The sequence below is a fragment of the Strongylocentrotus purpuratus genome, unplaced genomic scaffold (assembly GCF_000002235.5).
Source record: "Strongylocentrotus purpuratus isolate Spur 01 unplaced genomic scaffold, Spur_5.0 spur5_scaffold_6, whole genome shotgun sequence".
Classification (NCBI taxonomy): domain Eukaryota; kingdom Metazoa; phylum Echinodermata; class Echinoidea; order Camarodonta; family Strongylocentrotidae; genus Strongylocentrotus; species Strongylocentrotus purpuratus.
The window spans coordinates 56238983-56257414 of NW_022145612.1; the positions used below are offsets into that span (position 1 = coordinate 56238983).

The 18432-nt window shown below is 34.8% G+C and overlaps 1 protein-coding gene across 8 annotated transcripts in view; it reads right to left on the reverse strand.

The window, feature by feature from the left end:
- LOC588428 (interaptin) overlaps positions 1–17404 on the reverse strand; it is an 80220-nt gene extending 62816 nt beyond the window's left edge. For 4 of the 8 annotated variants that reach the window (XM_030973193.1, XM_030973196.1, XM_030973194.1 and 1 more), the window contains exons 1-9: positions 17233–17404; positions 15282–15471; positions 14785–14856; positions 13036–13164; positions 12328–12524; positions 11242–11327; positions 9715–9815; positions 7081–7248; positions 4858–4866 (exon numbers count right to left, since the gene is read on the reverse strand). In XM_030973193.1, the coding sequence (XP_030829053.1) occupies positions 4858–4866; positions 7081–7248; positions 9715–9815; positions 11242–11327; positions 12328–12524; positions 13036–13164; positions 14785–14856; positions 15282–15470 (951 nt within the window). In that variant the 5' untranslated portion in view covers position 15471; positions 17233–17404. The remainder of the gene's footprint in view (positions 1–4857; positions 4867–7080; positions 7249–9714; positions 9816–11241; positions 11328–12327; positions 12525–13035; positions 13165–14784; positions 14857–15281; positions 15472–17232) is intronic. The other 4 variants (XM_030973198.1, XM_030973195.1, XM_030973197.1 and 1 more) reach the window with 2 other exon arrangements.
- Positions 17405–18432: the final 1028 nt, after the last annotated feature.

Consider the following 18432-nt stretch of genomic DNA (forward strand, 5'->3'; position numbering starts at 1 on the left):
GTATGTTCGGAGTTTCAAGCGGGAGCAAATGCCGTCCTTAATATCATTCCAGGGTTTTTTCAATTTGAAAGTCTGGTTTCTTTGATTGTTAATTAACCCCTATCCTGTGTATTTACAAGCAAAAGATTCTAGTCATCAGAATCGGGTCATATCCCCTTTTGAATGGTTTGACATGCCATTACATTTAATTACACTAAACTCATTATAATTTGAGAAATAATAGCTTTGCAATTATGTTCATTCTCTATGGGATGTCGTCTGCTTGGGCAGTGTTGGTCCATATAGTGACGTCATTAAAACATCGTTATTTTCCCGGCGAATCTCTCGTATATCCCAGCTGCTATGGAGGTGGTTGTATTTTTATTTTTATAAATCACCCGATATGTAGTTGACCTAAAACTTGTCCGATGGCCATCTGTTAGCTTATCAGTTTCTAGTGATACATTAGTTGACATATTTTTGATCTTCTTTGAATTTCACCTTTAAAGTTAATCGTGAGCTTCAGGAGGTTCATGTCTAAAAGTCATTCTGAATCACTAGTCACAATCTAATATAAGTAAATTATAAATAGTATGAATGCTGGAAGTGCTCTTAAACAATAGAGGGCGCTAGTGCAACTACTTTCAACAATGAGCATGGGAGATTTTAGTCTTCTTCTTTCAAGTTATACAAAAAGCAGCTAAAAGGCACTTATATACATAGGCTAAAGGGAACCGAAACCATCCTTGAGGGCATAAAGCTTCCTTGGGGCTAAAAGAGGTTAACATTCTAGAAAATATAATCATTAATTTCATTGTGATATTCCTCATTATGGGTCTTATTTGGTTACTTAATTTCTTTTTAGCATTAAAATGTTGATCACAAACTGTTTCATTTTAGGGGGGGGGGCTTGTTTCTTTATCATTTGTTTTGCTTGTTACTTGGCAATGGTGATTAAAAATTATAAAAAAGGAAATAATGTTGTCTCACACGGATTGGTTAATTTGTGCTATGTGAACAGTTTCCTGTGCAATATATAGTGTATCTTAGAAGTAAAACACTTCTTGTAATTGAAATCACAAAAGAGATGTTTCCAACAAATACAGTGTACCATGACATCTCAGTGGTTCTATCAAGCAAACTAGATGGAACTGCGCGCAGTCAGTCAAAAATGATGCCTCCGCCATATATAGAGCAATTTTACAAACCAAAACAGAAACAATTTTTAAATTCAAGTTTGATTGTAATCCATCCGTGGGTTTTAATGATAATGCATGCACAAGCTATTTTTGGCATACATAATGAGCCATGTGACCTTTGACCTTCGACCTGGTGACCCCAAAATCTAATCAGTTCATTGGCTCTGCAAGATACATACATGACTTGAGTTTGATAGTAATCTGTCTATTTGATCTCATGATAATGCGATCACAAGCTTTTGTTGGATACATAAAGACTCCTGTGACCTTTGACCTGCATGGTGACCCCAAAATCGAATCATTTCATTGGCTCTGCAAGATACATACATGACCTGAGTTTGGCAGGAATCCATCAATCGGTTCTTGAGATAATGCGATCACAAGCTATTTTGCATACATAATGAGCCCTGTGACCTTTGACCTTCGACCTTGTGACCCCAAAATCTAATCAGTTCATTGGCTCTGCAAGATACATCCATGACTTAAGTTTGGCAGGAATCCATCAATCAGTTCTTGAGATAACGCGATCACGAGCCATTTTTGCATACATAATGAGCCCTGTGACCTTTGACCTTGGATCTCGTGACCCCAAAATCTAATCAGTTCATTGGCTCTGTGAGATACATACATGACTCAAGTTTGGCAGGAATCCATAAATCGGTTCTTGAGATAACGCGATCACGAGCCATTTTCGCATAAATAATGAGCCCTGTGACCTTTGACCTTGGATCTCGTGACCCCAAAATCTAATCAGTTCATTGGCTCTGTGAGATACATACATGACCCAAGTTTTGCGGGAATCAACCAATCGGTTCTTGAGATAACGCGATCACGAGAACGGGACGTACGGACGGACGGACGTACGGACGGACGTACGGTACGACGTACGGATGGACGGACAATCCAAAAACATAATGCCTCCGGCTACTTTGTAGTGGAGGCATAAAAAGCAAAGTTGAAGAATAATAAACAGGCATGCATTTTGTTTATTTTGCTAGAAAATGGAGAATGCACTTATTCCTGAACAATATGAATGATGCACTTAATACTCTCATTTTCTAGGTGTTTTTAAACTTTGCTAGATACAGATTTGTTTTAATTTTCAGTATGATACATGAGACCATATTTGTAAAAATTATTACAAAGACCATATCTAAATGGTCTTTGTTTTCTAGCTCATGTTGGGATTGAGATTCAGTTGTTTCATAGCTTGATGGAATTGACCAATTATATTTGCGCAGCTTCTTACTACTACCCCCATCTCACTAGAAGACAACTCTGCTGCGATCCCCCAAAATTGACAAAACCTGATGAATCAGGGCTTGATCTTTTCAGTCTTCTCCATCGTATATTCAGCCTTTCTGAAGCGTCCAGGATAGCCGTCATCTCCCTGATCACCACAAAAATCTGAACAGGTTCAAAACTTCTGTAGCAAGAGCGCGGAGGTGTCAAGGCGCACTACAATTAGCTCAAGAGCATATTAAAAATGACAGATTTATAGCTCTAGCATGGCAGCAGAGACTTTAGCGTATGACAAGCGCATTTAAAGGGGCTTTGATCGCCTGTGTTTTCAGGCCCGTTCTTGAGAAGAAAAAAATTCACGCTACTTCCATTTACAGTTGAATAAAGATCACAAAAAATTATACAATTGTAGGACTTTTTTTTTTACGTAAATGTTTCAATTAGACAGGATGATGTACTCAAGGTTGTTGTATGGTTACTCTATAGACAATTATTCAATTGTGTGACTTGCTTTTTTACTCAAATGATTCAACTAGACAGGATTATGTACTTCAGGATGTTGTATGGTTGCTCTATAACACATTATACAATTGTGTGACTTGCTTTTTTACATAAATGTTTCAACTTGACATGATTATGTACTCGAGGATGTTGTATGGTTGCTTTATTTATGAATGATAATATCATGGTCCCATTACACGTGATCTAATGACACGTGCCTGTTGCACATGATCTAATGACACGTGCCTGTTATATCAACCTACACGTGTAACATTGCTAGCTGAGCAAATCAAAGTTGAAATCAAGACAAACCAAGATGCCTGGAGGCGGTAGAGATGTGCCCCTTTTCTTTTCTTTATTAAATTTTGTAATCACCGGTGTTAATCGAAAAAGTTTCATTAGAAAAATAAATACTTCACTCTTTGATGATTGGTTTGATGATGATTGCTGCTGCTATTGTGTCGAGAGATGGATTCAGTGTCATTGATTAGGGAAGTTTGGCCAACCGTGTTCGAATTGAGCATACTGTGGTGTATGTATACTGGTTTCTTAGACAAACACGAAACAAAAGAAGATATGCTATGATGTAACCAACTGGAACCATGGTTACAGCAAATGTGCTTCACGAAAGATTTGAAGTAAATCTGGTACATGTGCTGTTCACTTGAATTGACAGTTAAAGTTGTGGTCCTATTTCCTTAATAAAGCACCTCTAAAGTGTTGGGAGCCCCAAAAATTTGATGTAATGTGAAAGAGGATGTTGTTTAAACACATTTTTTTTTTTTTTGGGGGGGGGGGGGGAGGAATCTTTACTGAAGTGTGTCTTTAAACAATTACATCCTCTTTTACAAATATGATATAAAATAGGTGAAATTTTGCCATCAAATTTTTGGCAAATTTGGGACTCCCAACACTTAATATGGGCTTTAAACACCACATTTTCTATATTAGTCTTTCAATCATATTTGAAAATGTTATACATGATTGTACAAAGCAATACAATAGAAATAATGTCACAACTTGGGATTTGAAGCATGCGTTTATAATGAGCTATTAATAATCACAACTACACATGCTATAAAGCATAAAGCATATTTTCCCCTTGATTACAATTAAATGATTAGTTGATCATGCATATAAAAACATCATGCAAATTAAAACACGGCATCAAACAACTGTCACATGCTGCATGCAAATTAGTATCTATCTATAATCTTTCTTTTCTTCATTTCCTTTATTTCCTTTCATTTCCTTTCATTTCCTTTCATTTCCTTTATACAATGTCACTACATGTAATTCAAGGTTAGCAATGTTTATGTTATCAGATGTAGTCACAACTTCTAGATACCGGTATATTGCTAAATCTAACCTTTTTGTTTACTCATTCTAATATTTTGCATATCATTCTTATTGCAGTTTTTACAAGCTAATGAATGTGAATATGGTGAAATACATCTGTGTACCAATGCACTTCATCTTTTTAAAGAATTCAGAAATTTGTGAATTACATCAATTACTTATCATCAAGCATGAAAGAATTATACTGTTGCATATGTCTTTTTTAAAATTTAATTCCAAGTTAAGAGCTTATACAGTGTATCTATCAAAGTCAAAGTCACAGGATGAGTATTCTTTGAAAATGATGATTCTAAGAAAATGTCTTAGAACTACAATAATGAAGAATGCCTTTCATGAGATCTAGCAGATGGGAATATGTAAATTGTTAAGCATCATAACTTTAGCATGGTAAATCAATATCATTGATATAGTAAAACCATTCTCTCACACAACATTATACTGACATGCACCACTTCAAATAATTATTGTTAGTGAAAAAATAGAGAATGTAAGTATTTTATAGTTCATAGAGAAAGCTTCCACCACAATCCTGTCAATCTAGTCTAACAAAAGAAGATGCTTCAGAAATCACATTTACATTTTTATTCTGCAGAGCGAAGATGTTCCGGTGATCCACAGAAGTGCATATGAATATTTTGCCAAGAGAAAATACATATTATCACAATGACAGAAATTGCATCAAAGAAGACAAAAAAGCATGGTGATAAAACTAAAAGCACAAAATCTTGAGGTAAATAGCAATGTTGGTTAAGACGCCGTCGGAGTCAATGCACAAGAATAAAGAAAACTCTAAGAAGTACAACCTTCCAAGGATTGGTTCTCTCCCCCCCCCCCCCTTTACATGATGAGTTGTATTGGGGGGGGGGGTGGGGGGCAGGAGTGGGATGTACCGCTAATTGTAATTCCCACTCCACCAATGATGAATAGTTATAAGTTTGCTCCTTCAGAAATGGACCCTAATCAGAATTTGATACTGAAAAATTTATTGATAATTAATAGACAATGTATTTACCAGGGGTGATAGTGAGCACTAAAAAGAAATAGTTTTTTTCCCCCTCAACCATGCCCCCCCTTGAGTAAAAAAAAGAAAGAAGAGGATTCGGGGGGAAAAATGGCACCTAACAACATTCCCCCCCCCCCCCTTTTGAGTAAGAAAAATAGGGAAATAATAGGGAAAAATCGGGAAGAATAGAGAAAATAAGGGGAATATTGGGAAAATCGGGGTAAAATAGGGAAGAAAAAAAAAATTCAAAAATCTGGAAAAAATCAAAAAATCAGGAAACCGATTTAAATGGGGTTTTTAACAGGCCTGATTTACAGAAGGGAAAGTGATACAAAAACTGCATTTTAACTCCACGACACTTGACCGACATGTTGGTTTACTTGAAGATGTTGTATCAAGAGGCACAGTGATGGTGTGCGTGTTCACATTATCCAATGTCATATGTTTGCATATCAAACTCTCTTCAGCAGAAAATAAAGATAATTCTTTTGAATGCGTCATGACATTGATTAAGTTTCTCCACCCAGCCTATATATTTCTTTTCTTTTTTTCTAGAGCTTTTTTGAACAATCAAGTACTGGCAGAGCTGCCAACCTTGTGGGACCAAAAAAAGGAATCATGATGGCAAAAAAAAGGAATTTCAAGCAAAAAAAAGGAATTCATAAAAACGAAACTTACAACCACGCGCGACACACTTCCAATGCAGAAATGTTCATTCCTCATTTTTTGTGGTTATTTTGGTATTATTGGCATTTCATTCTTTTTGAGAATATTTTCCTCTTCAAGTATGCTTTAAAAGTTGTTTTCTATTGAATTTGTGATCAAATCACCATTTTAGGGCAGTTGTTTGACGTGTGGTATGTAAAAAAAAAAAAATTAAATTTAAAAAAAAATTATTAAAAAAATAATAAAAAAATAATAAAAAACATATTTTATGAAGAAAAAAAGTAATACTGTAATTTGGAGGAAAAAACAGAGTAATTCCGGCAAAAACGGAATGGTTGGCAGCGCTGTACTGGTATCACATAAACATAGGAATCCTAACAAGAAAACTTTCAAGAATTGTGACGCAAGTAAACTTGACAAAAGTAAGTTATCGTATTGTGTCATAACTTTAAATTGTTACGATATGATGGATTCAGGGACACTAACTTGATAAAAGATTTGAATTATTTTGAACATTTACATCCTTACTTAATACGATTCAGACTGCTTTTTCATATTATATAGAGCACCATTCAATCCAAAATGCTGTTCAGATTTGGAACTCACACAGACACTCAGATGAAAAAGAGCATAAAAACATTGCTTTGTGATAGAAACAAAAAAATGAGGGCAGCAAACAAAATGTGTCATTCAAATTAATAGATGCATGAATAGATTTCTTTTTATTGTTGCAATAATTTATCTTATTACATATTTTTTTGCTCTATTTCTTTTCTCTATTTTTCTTATTTTTAATTCATATTTAACAGAGTTATATGAACATTGCAGCATAACACAGGATGCACACATCATTCAAGTGAGTAATTCATTAAAGTGTGGTAGTTTACTTTTAAAGACACAGAAATATAGTGAGAGGTAAAGAGGAGAACATAAACAAAGAGAGTAAAAGATTTTTTAAAGAGCAAAGAGAAAAGATTACTAAAAAATATATACCAAAAATAAGGAAAAAGATAAAAGAAAAGGAGAAAGGAGAGAAAGGGGGGGGAGAGAGAAATAAGCAAGGAAGATAAAAAGGAGAGCAAGATAAAATAGGAGGAAATGACAGAGCAAGTGGGAGAGATGGATACGTACCTCCCCTTCATCATTTGCTGCTTTAAGTCTGGCAAAGCTGTTCTCTTTTGAGTTTTCCAGCTGTTTTAAACTCAGCTGGCTGTCATCTAGGGCCTTGTTTAGTCTCTCTATCTCATCATCCCGCTCAGAAATCTCCGACTGCAGCTCGGTGATTTGATCAAGTTTTTTCTGTGTCAATGAAAACATGGCTTTATTAAATGCAGGGTAGAAAAGGTGCAGTAAATACCCAACCCTTCCAGTGCTGAAGGCGGTTTAAACTTCTCATATTTGAACCCCCTCTCTGCCGTTGCCGTTTCCTGTTTGAGAATGTTAACGCTCAACTGCAACATGGATGTTTATATTAAAAAAACAATTAGCGGTATTTGTTTAGTCTTGAAGCAGCACTTGAACTGGTAAATGTACATTCATTATCAAAATGTTGGCATAAAATAGTGCTGTAACATCACGGATATCTCCAATTCCGTTTAACCGCCTGTCAAAACCGGACGGTTTTCGGTTAAACGATTTATTTAAAAAAAAAAAAAAAAAAAAAAAAAAAAAAAAAAAAATCATTTTTTTTTTTTTTTTTTTTTTTTGGCCGTGTGAAAAAGCAGGAAGGTGATTTAACTGAAGGTGCCGATTTGTGCTTGTGAACTTGTCACAAATAATAGAAATAATAGTAACAATGTCATTTTAGAATAATGTGTAAGATCATTAAAGTAAATTAAAAAGAGAGGACCTAGGATAGAACCTTGTGGTACACCATGTGTTAAACTTGGATGAATATATATTGAGATCTATTACAAAGATTACTTTCAAACCAAGATGACAGACAAATTGGAGTGTTGTTCTAGTTTCCAAGTGGTAAGTCATCACACCGATTACTGAGCTGGGAGACATTGCCAGGCATAGTGCCAGGCGGAGGGGCATAAATCGAAACTTTAAAAAAAAAAAAAAAAAAAAAAAAAAAAAAAAAATTATAAAAAAAAAAAAAATTAATAAAAAAAAAAAAAAAAAAAAAAAAAAAAAAAAAAAAACGGGATAACGAAACCGTCCAATTGAAAACGGAATCCGCCATGGGCGGTCGGATACCGGACGGTTAAACGTTTGACTACAGCACTAGCATAAAATATCAAAAATTTACCCCAAAGCAGGGTTTCACACTAAAATGCATTGGATCCCTAAATTTCAAAATATTTTCACTTATTAATCACTCCCCTCCCCCCCAAGATTATAACACACACAAAATAAGGAAAAGACTTGCATATTATTGTTCTCATTGAACATTGTTGTTACGTATGTTTGGTTTCATTTTCTTTCATTTGTTGGTTTTTTAGAATAACCTAAATAATGGCATGGTACTAATAATAAATCAAATTTATTTAATAGACTGTATTTAAATACATGCTGTATCACTAGAAATGTCAATTCTTTGGACAATATTTTCTAATTTAGTTCAAATGGTAATGAAAAGCACATATTCCATACTCAAATATTAATATTCTAATCTAATTGGCACAGACATAATATGCTGTCATTCATGATGGCTGCAGTGTACACACAAGAACATTAGATTTCATGTATGCAGTGAACATATTAATTTGTAGTCCACACATCCCTCCATCATTTCGGATTATTGCTTGCTTTCATTATGCAAGACCGTTTTAAAGATCATGAAAGGCTGGGTGACAATAATAGTGAAGAAATTAATTTGTCTGCATTTTAGCTTCAAGTACATGTAATGCTTATAAATGTTGCCAATGTTGTCTTCCTTCTTATCATGATTACAGCACTTTTTGTTAAACTTTCAAAACTGATAACGAAGCCGCATTATTTCAATGTTAGAACTGTGAACTTCAATACCATGGAACAATGTTATCTTCGGAGATGAATAAAGAAAATTAAAATCAAGATTCAACAATTCTCTCATAACATCAAAAGCCATGACACATTATTGTAAACCTACATGTAGTGACATTGAGAGGTAACATTTCACATTTTACCAGTATTTGATTGTTTAATAACCAACAACCTGTCCCTTTATAACTAAATGTATAGCAGAGCTGCCAACCTCCAGAACAGATAATCAGTAATCACAAGGCTCAAAATCAGTAATTTGGGGTATAAATCAGTAATTTCTTATGCGGCGCTATGAATCTAAAAAAACGACACGCCAACACTGCGCGGACGCATGATTATCTGAAATTTTTGGTGATTTTACTCACACAAAGATGTTAAGTATTGAATTTCAGGTCATCACAACACAGTTTATCATGAAAAATGGCTCCTATTCACAGCACTCGCTACGATAAATCATATTCAATTCATTAAAAAAAAAAAAAAAAAAAAAAAAAAAAAAATTACGGAAAATCCGTACTAGTTGGCAGCTCTGGTATAGGTGTTGCCTAAACTTCTCATTTGATCAAACCCACCCCAGTTTTCATCTACAAACAAAGATACATGTGTGCACACACATCACTCATCTTAACTCGTTCAGTTCAATTTTTATTTCAAGACTTCTATGCTATTCATATAATTTACTTGTATTTCCTAATGTTTCATCAACAAAAATGTCCCTCTGGCCTAGTTATACATGTATTGCCTACACTTTTTATTCCACCAGATCCTTCCCAACTACAGGCAAAAATAACTCACCTTTGCTTGATCAGCTGCATTCTTGTATTTCAAGACTTCCATGCTCTTCATATCAATCTGTTTATAAAGTCTTGTCATATGATCTTCCTTGTCTTCAATTTCTTTAGAAAGTAACAACATAGATAGAAAATGAATAACAAATATAATTTCTAAAGTCAGAGTTGGGTACTGCTTAAAGTTGCATTTTGGGAGAAACTGGCTTAAAAAAATATCTTTTATTAAACCAGATAGCAGCTGGGCGATTTGGACCACCAAAATGAACATTCAGTTGAACTCACATTCATTTAATGGACAACTCACACTGAAGATCAACAGTGACACAAGCAGTTGGGACTATTAACTCATTTTCCTCAACTACATTTGGTCTTTACAACTCCATTATAGGTTTTATACCAAACTTGATTGGCATATGACATTTGTTTGCAATCCTGAACTTTCAGTGATTCAAGCTTTGGTTGATTCTGAGATAATATTTCCAGTTCATAACAAAACCCAAGATTACACTTCCAATGTACATGTACATTAAAATTAATCCCTTATGGCTTGTTCAGATATACCACTGTTTGCCGCCACGTTTTTTTAAACGTGTTTATAAATGAATGGCAAGCATGAACAAGTCTTTAATAGTTTTTTTCTTCAACATAGAAGAAAAGTGTCTTGGAAACGTGGGAATATAAATAACTTAATTTGGACCCAAATACCACAAAGAAGTACTGCATGGTGTATAAATGTAAGAAGAATAACAAGTTATTGCTAATGTCCTTCTTTAAAAGAACATTAATTCTTAACTTGATTTCTGGTAATAAAAATGCATTTCATGAGAAAATTACTCTAAGATACTCTGAATTGTTTGATAGTGTAAGCAAATAAATGAAAACTTATAAGAAATCCCACTCAGAGAAAAACAACTACAGTAGTATGTTATCAAAGGCATGGAGCAGACATTAACATCCAATGTAATTTCTGCCAACTGCATGAGAAATTAATTAAAATGACTGTCAGTACAATGCCTTAAGATTAACTTTGAACAGGTTATGTAAAGAACTGACAAAAATTGATGGCTAACAGGTATTACAACACAAATAAAAGAATTTTAAGTTTAGTACCTTCTACATAAAAAAAAAACAATCCTTTCATTATTCTAGCCCTATTGTATGTAACCATTTGTACAGTTGTACTTCATATTGCTAAAGACCTACTGTTGTGGTATGACAGTACTATTACATATTTAGGGAAGTTGCAGTCAAACTATTGTCATTCGTTACGTTGGATAACACCACTGATTTCTATGAATGTTATGAATTTAACAAATTCATGCAGAAATTTTGAAATGAAGCTTGCTGTTAGTCTTGTCAAATCTGCTGTCTTAGAATGTCATTACGGTAGTTTAAAAACTATCTAATTCTGTTTTTTAATTTTATGTTGCTGCTCTAAACATTTTGGATTAACTTTGCACCACTTCATTTCAAATGATTGAAAGTAATATCAACCTCTCCCTTTACTGTATTAAAGAAGCAGCATCCTTACCTGCTTGAGCACCCTGTAGCTTCTCAGTTAAACTCATGATGTCATCTTTGGCTTGTTGTAGAGCCTTTTCCAACTTCTTTTTACTCCTGTTAAAACCATGAAAGAAAAGTTGGGCTTATAACACACTGTTCCTTGTAAAAAGCACTGCCACCAAACAGGATGAATAAGAAAATCAGGGTGAATACAAAAAAATGTTCGAAGAGTTTTACAAGAGATTTGCTCCCCCAAAATATGCAGACCCTACTCAATTGTTCTTCCGCTTCTTCTTCTTTAAATTAACCATGAATGAAATAATGAAAATGTCTTTATACATTCTGGGGAGAAAGGGGAGAGGGGGAGTTTTCAAGGACAAAAGGGCTATCCCAACATTTACTGAATTTTGTTTTTATTGATCCTTTTTATTAAAAAAATCCATACTTAAAAGCAATCATATCAAGGCACACTGATGGGTGCTGTAAATTTCTGCCAACAAGGTAGACATTTACTTTACCTGGGTCAAAAGTAGCAGACTTACCATAGACTGATTTCTTGCCATAAGATGTGAAGGATATAGTTAGATTTGATATTGTTTGTGTATCATAAGAATAAGGACTTTATTTAAATTTCTAATGAATACAAATCATTGAAAGAACATGATATTAAAGACAAATTATCACCCTGCATATAAGTACATGTGAATATGTGCATGGTTGCCTTTTAATGTGTGTGTGATAACAAAATCACAGTAAAATCACTGTTACGGCAATACTTTGTAGACTGCTGTTTGGGATATTGAAATGTAATTGGTCAACAGATTGGAATCAGTAAACGTTTTAGGAGTACTATGAATGGGTAACTTGTAATATCTGTACTTAAAATGGCCACTAGCTGTAATCCTTGACAGCTATAGAGTTCACAATTGATTTCAATAACAAGATACGAAGAATGCTAATGATAACTGGAAAATATGACAGTGATTTAATAGTAATACTACCTTACGTTGCTGTATTTATTCTATTCCATTGAATGATCAAGGTTTGAAAAATCTTGCAATCTTGCCAATACTAGGCGCCTCATCAATAAGGTCTATTGATAATAAATGCTTACTTTGATGCAGCTTTGCCTCCGGTCATTTTCTCCACATACGAGATGATTTCTGTGTTGATATCAGAGAGTTTCTGTGTGGCACTTGATGCTGTCTCCAGAGCTTCCTGCACAGCCACCGATACCTCCTCCAGATCAACTTCAGGCTCCTTAGGTTTGTATTCCTCCTCATCCACACTGTTTATATAGGTTCCAAAGAACTGAAGACAATACAAAAATGGGTAGAGTTGTAATGTTTAAGGATTTCACAAGTCTCAACTTCATCCATTTTGAATGATTCAAGACGGGATGTGAAGGAAACCAAGATTGTGTCATCAAAACAAACTTTAAAAGAATATCTTAAATTGTGCTTGTGGCTTTCCTTGAGTTCGAGTTGACATTTCACTTTTTCTATTCAAATGCCTAAAATTGATGCAAATATCTCAGCAATTGTTTTCAGACAGAAAATACTAAATGCATAATGACCTTTGACCCACATTTGTTGCTTCAGCCCAAACTTGGTAAAAGAAATGTTGACAATAATTATTTTGTTCATGGCTGCTGCTCAGTCATCAGTGGCAGCAATTATGAATATATACGGTATCATTAGGCAGGGTATTAATTACTCTGAACTCTGAAATACAATTCAAGGTCATACAACTTCTTACTTAGAAGCTACCAAAGCTGGGTATACTTTTAAACTTCTATATATGCACTGTACAAACTACTTACATCATTGATCTGGGTCAATAACTTGAGTCTCTGGTCAGTGACTTCCTCAAATCCAACCACAAAGATCATGACCTGCTGCTGATATCTTCTCTTTAGAATGGTGTCACTGATGATCTTCTCAAGCTCCAACTGAAATTCAAGAAAGAAGAAAACACAAACCATTCACAACGTGAAACAATAATTGACACCTACAAGTAGTGTGCCACTGCGGTTATAAATAATATTAATACATGGACTTTCAAAAGTCAATTTTTAGAACTTTCAATAGTCAAATTTAGATTTCCCTTTGTATCATTGATTGGATTGCACATTTAAGTATTACCCATGGGAGCGTTTTTTTAATACTTTTACTTTATAGCATTCTAGATGAAAGAACAACCTTTTGCGATAAGCTGAACCTTAAGATTACAACAGCTACAGTATTTATATCATATCGGATGGCTTTGAGTGTGATACAAATATATATATTGAGTTGAAGAAGAGTCCAATATTGATATAGCGAGAGCAATATATTTTTGTATCACACAAAAACAAAGCCATACAATATTATTATTATTATCTTTATCAGGCTGACTAGCCAAATAACAAAAATATATTTACCTCAATAAATATAGCTTTGTTTTCGTGTGATATCGATATAAAAAATTGAAGTTTCCGGATGACTGAGCAATACAAAAACAACATTGATTGGACATCCGGATACTGCGCTAAAGATATTAAATACACTCATTTATTGTACCACTTGAGAGCCTGATATAGATAATAATAAACTATATTGTTTGCTGGGAGTTAGAATTGAGATAACTTACTCTCCTTTTAAAAGCATTTTTGGCTCTTCACAAATACATGCTTTACTTGTACTACATCAATTACTTAATTCTGCTGAGCCAGATTGTTTGTAACACAGTTCTTTTTTAAATCACATGACATGGCAATGTGAAAAAAGAAGCTTAAAATCAAAACATGTTTGCTAATACAATGTCTAATGGTTCTAATTTCATTTTCCTGTTTCTTTTTTATTTCCGTCGGTCTCATTATACATACTTCTAAATTTTATCTTTGCTATTTGTGTCCTTTCCTTTTAACTATAAATGTAATTCTCAGTACTGCATTCTTCCTCTCTAGTTTTCACACATGCCAGTTACATGTACCTCTAGATTTCCTGTTTTCCAGACCCTCTAATAAAACATGCAACACTACTTTAGATCGATATCCTCCAGAAGTATATTGAAACGTTCCAAGTTTTAAAGTAGTCCAAATATCCTGTTTCGCTGTTATTTGGTCTCAATAAACTACAAAACCTCTCTTTATGTAATTTTACAAATTCCAGGAAGTTTTCTCAAATGCTGAATTTCAGTTAAAAAATTGCACTGATAATGTAAAAAAAGAAGAAAAAAAAAGAGGTAAAAATGTACCATGTGAATTTCTTCTGTTAAAAACACTCCATAAATGCATACATACACAATATTTACCGGTATGCATAGATAGTTTTCATGATTTTGAAAACCTGTCTAAGATACAAGTACACTAAATTTTGCTGTCGATCAAACCAAACACATACATGTAGGCCTAGATACATGACACAGGTATTTGTGTGTGTTCTTAAATCCATGAGTTGGGTCACATTAACCAAATTAACTTCAAACAATCTATGTAAAAATATGAAATACACCGTATTTACAGTGCACACCATACAATGTATGTACGTACAGTAACCCAATATGGATTTTATATTTGCAAAGGACTTACTAAATCAGGAACGAAGTACGCCGCTTTGTTTTCATCCATCATCTCTTCATTGAGTTCAAAGGCAGCCACAGTCTAAAAATGTCAAAACAAACAAACAAATTAACCAAAAAACATGTGAACAATCATAATACAAAATGTAGCATACATGTACATGCAGATACATGCAATAGAACCAATCTTTCTTTTGCTTCCTATTTTTGTTTCAATTTGTTTCGGGGTCTTTTTTACCCTTTGTTATTTGTGAATGAATGTATTTCAAATGAAAACTTGGGCATATGTTTCATTTTCATGTTTCTAAGCTCTTGATTTTTGCTCATTTCACCTTTATATTGGTTTTAAAAGATCTATAAAATCCATTACAAAAAGAATAATTCCTTCCTTAAGCAAATCAATCTCCAGTACCTGTACATTTGATTGCAAGTCAAACAACAAAAGAACCACAAAAATGCCATTTTAAATCTGAGCAGATATTTTAAAAGTTTATTTAATGACTTTACCTGGTTGACCCTGGATGTGATGCGATCTAGTTCCTCTTTGGTTTGGTCAGCCTGGCGCTGAGCCTGAGCCTTTAGGTTCCTTTCAATCACCAGCTGGGCTGGGGCATCACCCCGGTCTAAGACAGACATGGTACCCACCATAGAGGGGGACCACTCCCTCAAACCAGGAATTCCTGGTGTCTCATCCATCCTATAAAGAAATAAGAAAAAAATTGGCATGGCTGTTATTGTTAATGTTGTTGTTCTCTCTCAGTCACTGATTTCCAAATGGAAAGAGCCTGGTGAAGAAAAAAAATATATGCAAATGTCAGTACTAACACCCATTTTCAACTCGATAGCAATGCCCGTGTCCAATTGAATGGGTGAACTAAGCTTCGCACATGTATTAAACTTGTAAATCTTTTTTTTAATTTTTTTTTTTAAATTTGACAGATGAGAATTTCATCCCAATTTGTAAATTATGATAATTTCAGAAAAATAAAGGAAACCTCAATGAGATTTTTGTTGCCTCAGTAAGAGTTAACAGTTGATCCACCAAACATGGTAAAGGAAGATAATTTCATAAAATGCAGTTGCAACTTTGTCTTCAATCTAGCTCTACTCCTCTAGTCTAGCTACTTGCCGTAGTTGTAGTCTTGCACTTTTTACTTTAGATTCTACAAATTTGATGACATTGACTTAAATGAAGATTTCCTGACCCTACCTCTAGCCTTGTTACAATACAATGTCAATGTCATTCAACGGCAAGTTCATATTTTTTTTCTTCTAAACAGACGCAAGACTCCAGACCAGTACAACTAATATTGCGCCTGTTCTTTTTAAATAGACTAAGATTAGATCTTCCACAGCACAGTAGACTACATAGAGAACCTCAAAGTACAAAGATATGTACACCAACATCATGGTGGCCTGTACTTCAACAGAAGAAGAAGAAGAAGAACTACAACTTCAATGGAGGGTTAACTAGGTCTTGGGGACAACTCGGCCCCACTGCAAAAACTCACTTTTTGCAGGTTTAGGGTTAGGTTTAAACTTTGGTTTAGGGTTAGGGTTAGGGTTAGGTTAGGTTTATGGTTTGGGTTAAAGCTTATCTGCCGTAGTTTACAGGAGGGATTAGAGCGCCCTGCAAGGTCACTGGACAGGTGGTTATCTCATCAACTCAGCTCTCAGTTAACATAAGAAAAAGAGGATCATGGGGGACCAATGGTCACCGATTAGGCATTGTTTGTTATATAGAGGGCGCAAGTAGCTACAAGTAGTGCAGTGGGCCTTTAAGGTTAGGGTAAAATGACGAAAAAAAAATACAGTTTATGCAGCGAGGCCGAGCTGTTCCCAAGTCCGGATTTCTGGCGTGACCGTCCATAGTTCCCGCGTGACAACGATTCGCTCACACTCAGTTATCTCAAAGAAAAAAATTAGAAAGATGAAAAGGGAAACAAAACTAATAGTAATACATAAAGTCCAGTGATGAAATTTCCTTTCGAATTGGGTGGGAAATTACTTGAAATATTTACAAAATAGGCCTATCAAAAAATTGTGCAGTCTGACTCCGACTCTTTCAATTTCGTTTCAAATCAATCATGATCAATCTTTGTCTAGATCTAGTCTAGACTAGATCTAGAATAGACTTGGGTCTTGAGTCCTGGCTGTATTGAAGTGAAGTCTGTAGTCTAGACCCTACTTGAACTTATTTTTGTTTCCCTTTTTTTATCTTTCCGTTTTTTTTCTTCTTTCGAGATAACTGTGAGCGAATTGCTGTCATGCGGGAACTACGGACGGTCAAGTCAGATCCCTCCTCTCAGGCGCGGCCCGGCCTAGCCTTTGGGCCGTCGCTCGAGAAGCAGAGGTCTGATCGGGTTGGCCGCGTAATCGCAGAGGAAAGAGCGACGAACAGGACGTAAACATTGATTTCACTTTAAAGATCATCGAATTCATATTATTACCAACTTACCTTTGTTCGTAAAATTGCTGATATTACCTGTATCTGCTATTCTAAACTAAAAGTGAAGACAATAATCTATCTTCTGGCTAACATTATGTCAATTTTCATTGAAAAGTTGAAGTTTTTAGTCGAGGCCCTGTCGGCCGCCATCTTGACTTTCGTGGTAAATTGATTGGTCACATGACCCTGGTTGCTCGGTAACGTCCGCTGGTGGTACATGGTTTTCCATGTCAAGCCCATTGAATAAAGAGATCTCAGTTTGGGCAACATGATAAAAGCTATTGATTGTCAGTGCAGGTAGATTGTATTGTTGAATACTTAATGTTATTGATTAAGACATTATGTCAATGCCATGTTCTTCTTTATCGCGAATGTGTTACGCATTGATCAAGTTGACCAATTCTGATCTTCTTCTTCTTTTTCTTCTTTGTTTTTCTTCTTCTTCTTCTTCTTAATCTCATTCTTCTTAATTCTTCCTTTTCTTCTTTTTCTTCTTCTTCTTTTCTTCTCTTCTTCTTCTTCTTCTTCTTCTTCTTCTTCTTCTTCTTCTTCTTCTTCTTCTTCTTCTTCTTCTTCTTCTTCTTCTTCTTCGTTATGTTCTTTTTCTTTTTCTTCTTCTTCTCCTTCTTCTTCTATCACCTTCTTCCTCCAAGTTATTTTTTTTTCTTCATCCTGTTCTTCTTGTTTTTCTTCTCTTTCTTCTGACTTATGTGACTTGGTAATTTCTGGCAACCAGACATGGAGGAAGTTACTTGTATTTTTAAAATCGTCTTCTTTTCTTCTTTTTTTTTGATTAACCGATAATTAAGAGCCCATGCAAACTGTCTCTGTACGCCTACATGCGGCTTTGTAATAATTGAGGCAGCTCCAGAGAAGGAAGAGGCGAGTAATTATTAGGCTCTTTTTCACATTCAACATTGCACATTTAAAAATCATTTACACATTAATTCGCATCTTTGTTTACGTGCTGTAAGTGTTATATCATACAAGCAATAAAAATCAAATGTTTGTTTTCGGACAAAATGTCAGGGGTAAAAAATGTTTGAGGAAAAAAATGGGGAGAGCCTGGCGGGGGCTAATGTCCATTTCACTCCTCTCTATTTCTTGGGGATAGGGCTTAGTTCCCTTGCTTCCCCTTCCCCTCCCGTAGCTTTTCCACTGCATTAAATTGAAAAGCTTAGATTGAGCTTGGCAATTAGGCCTATACTA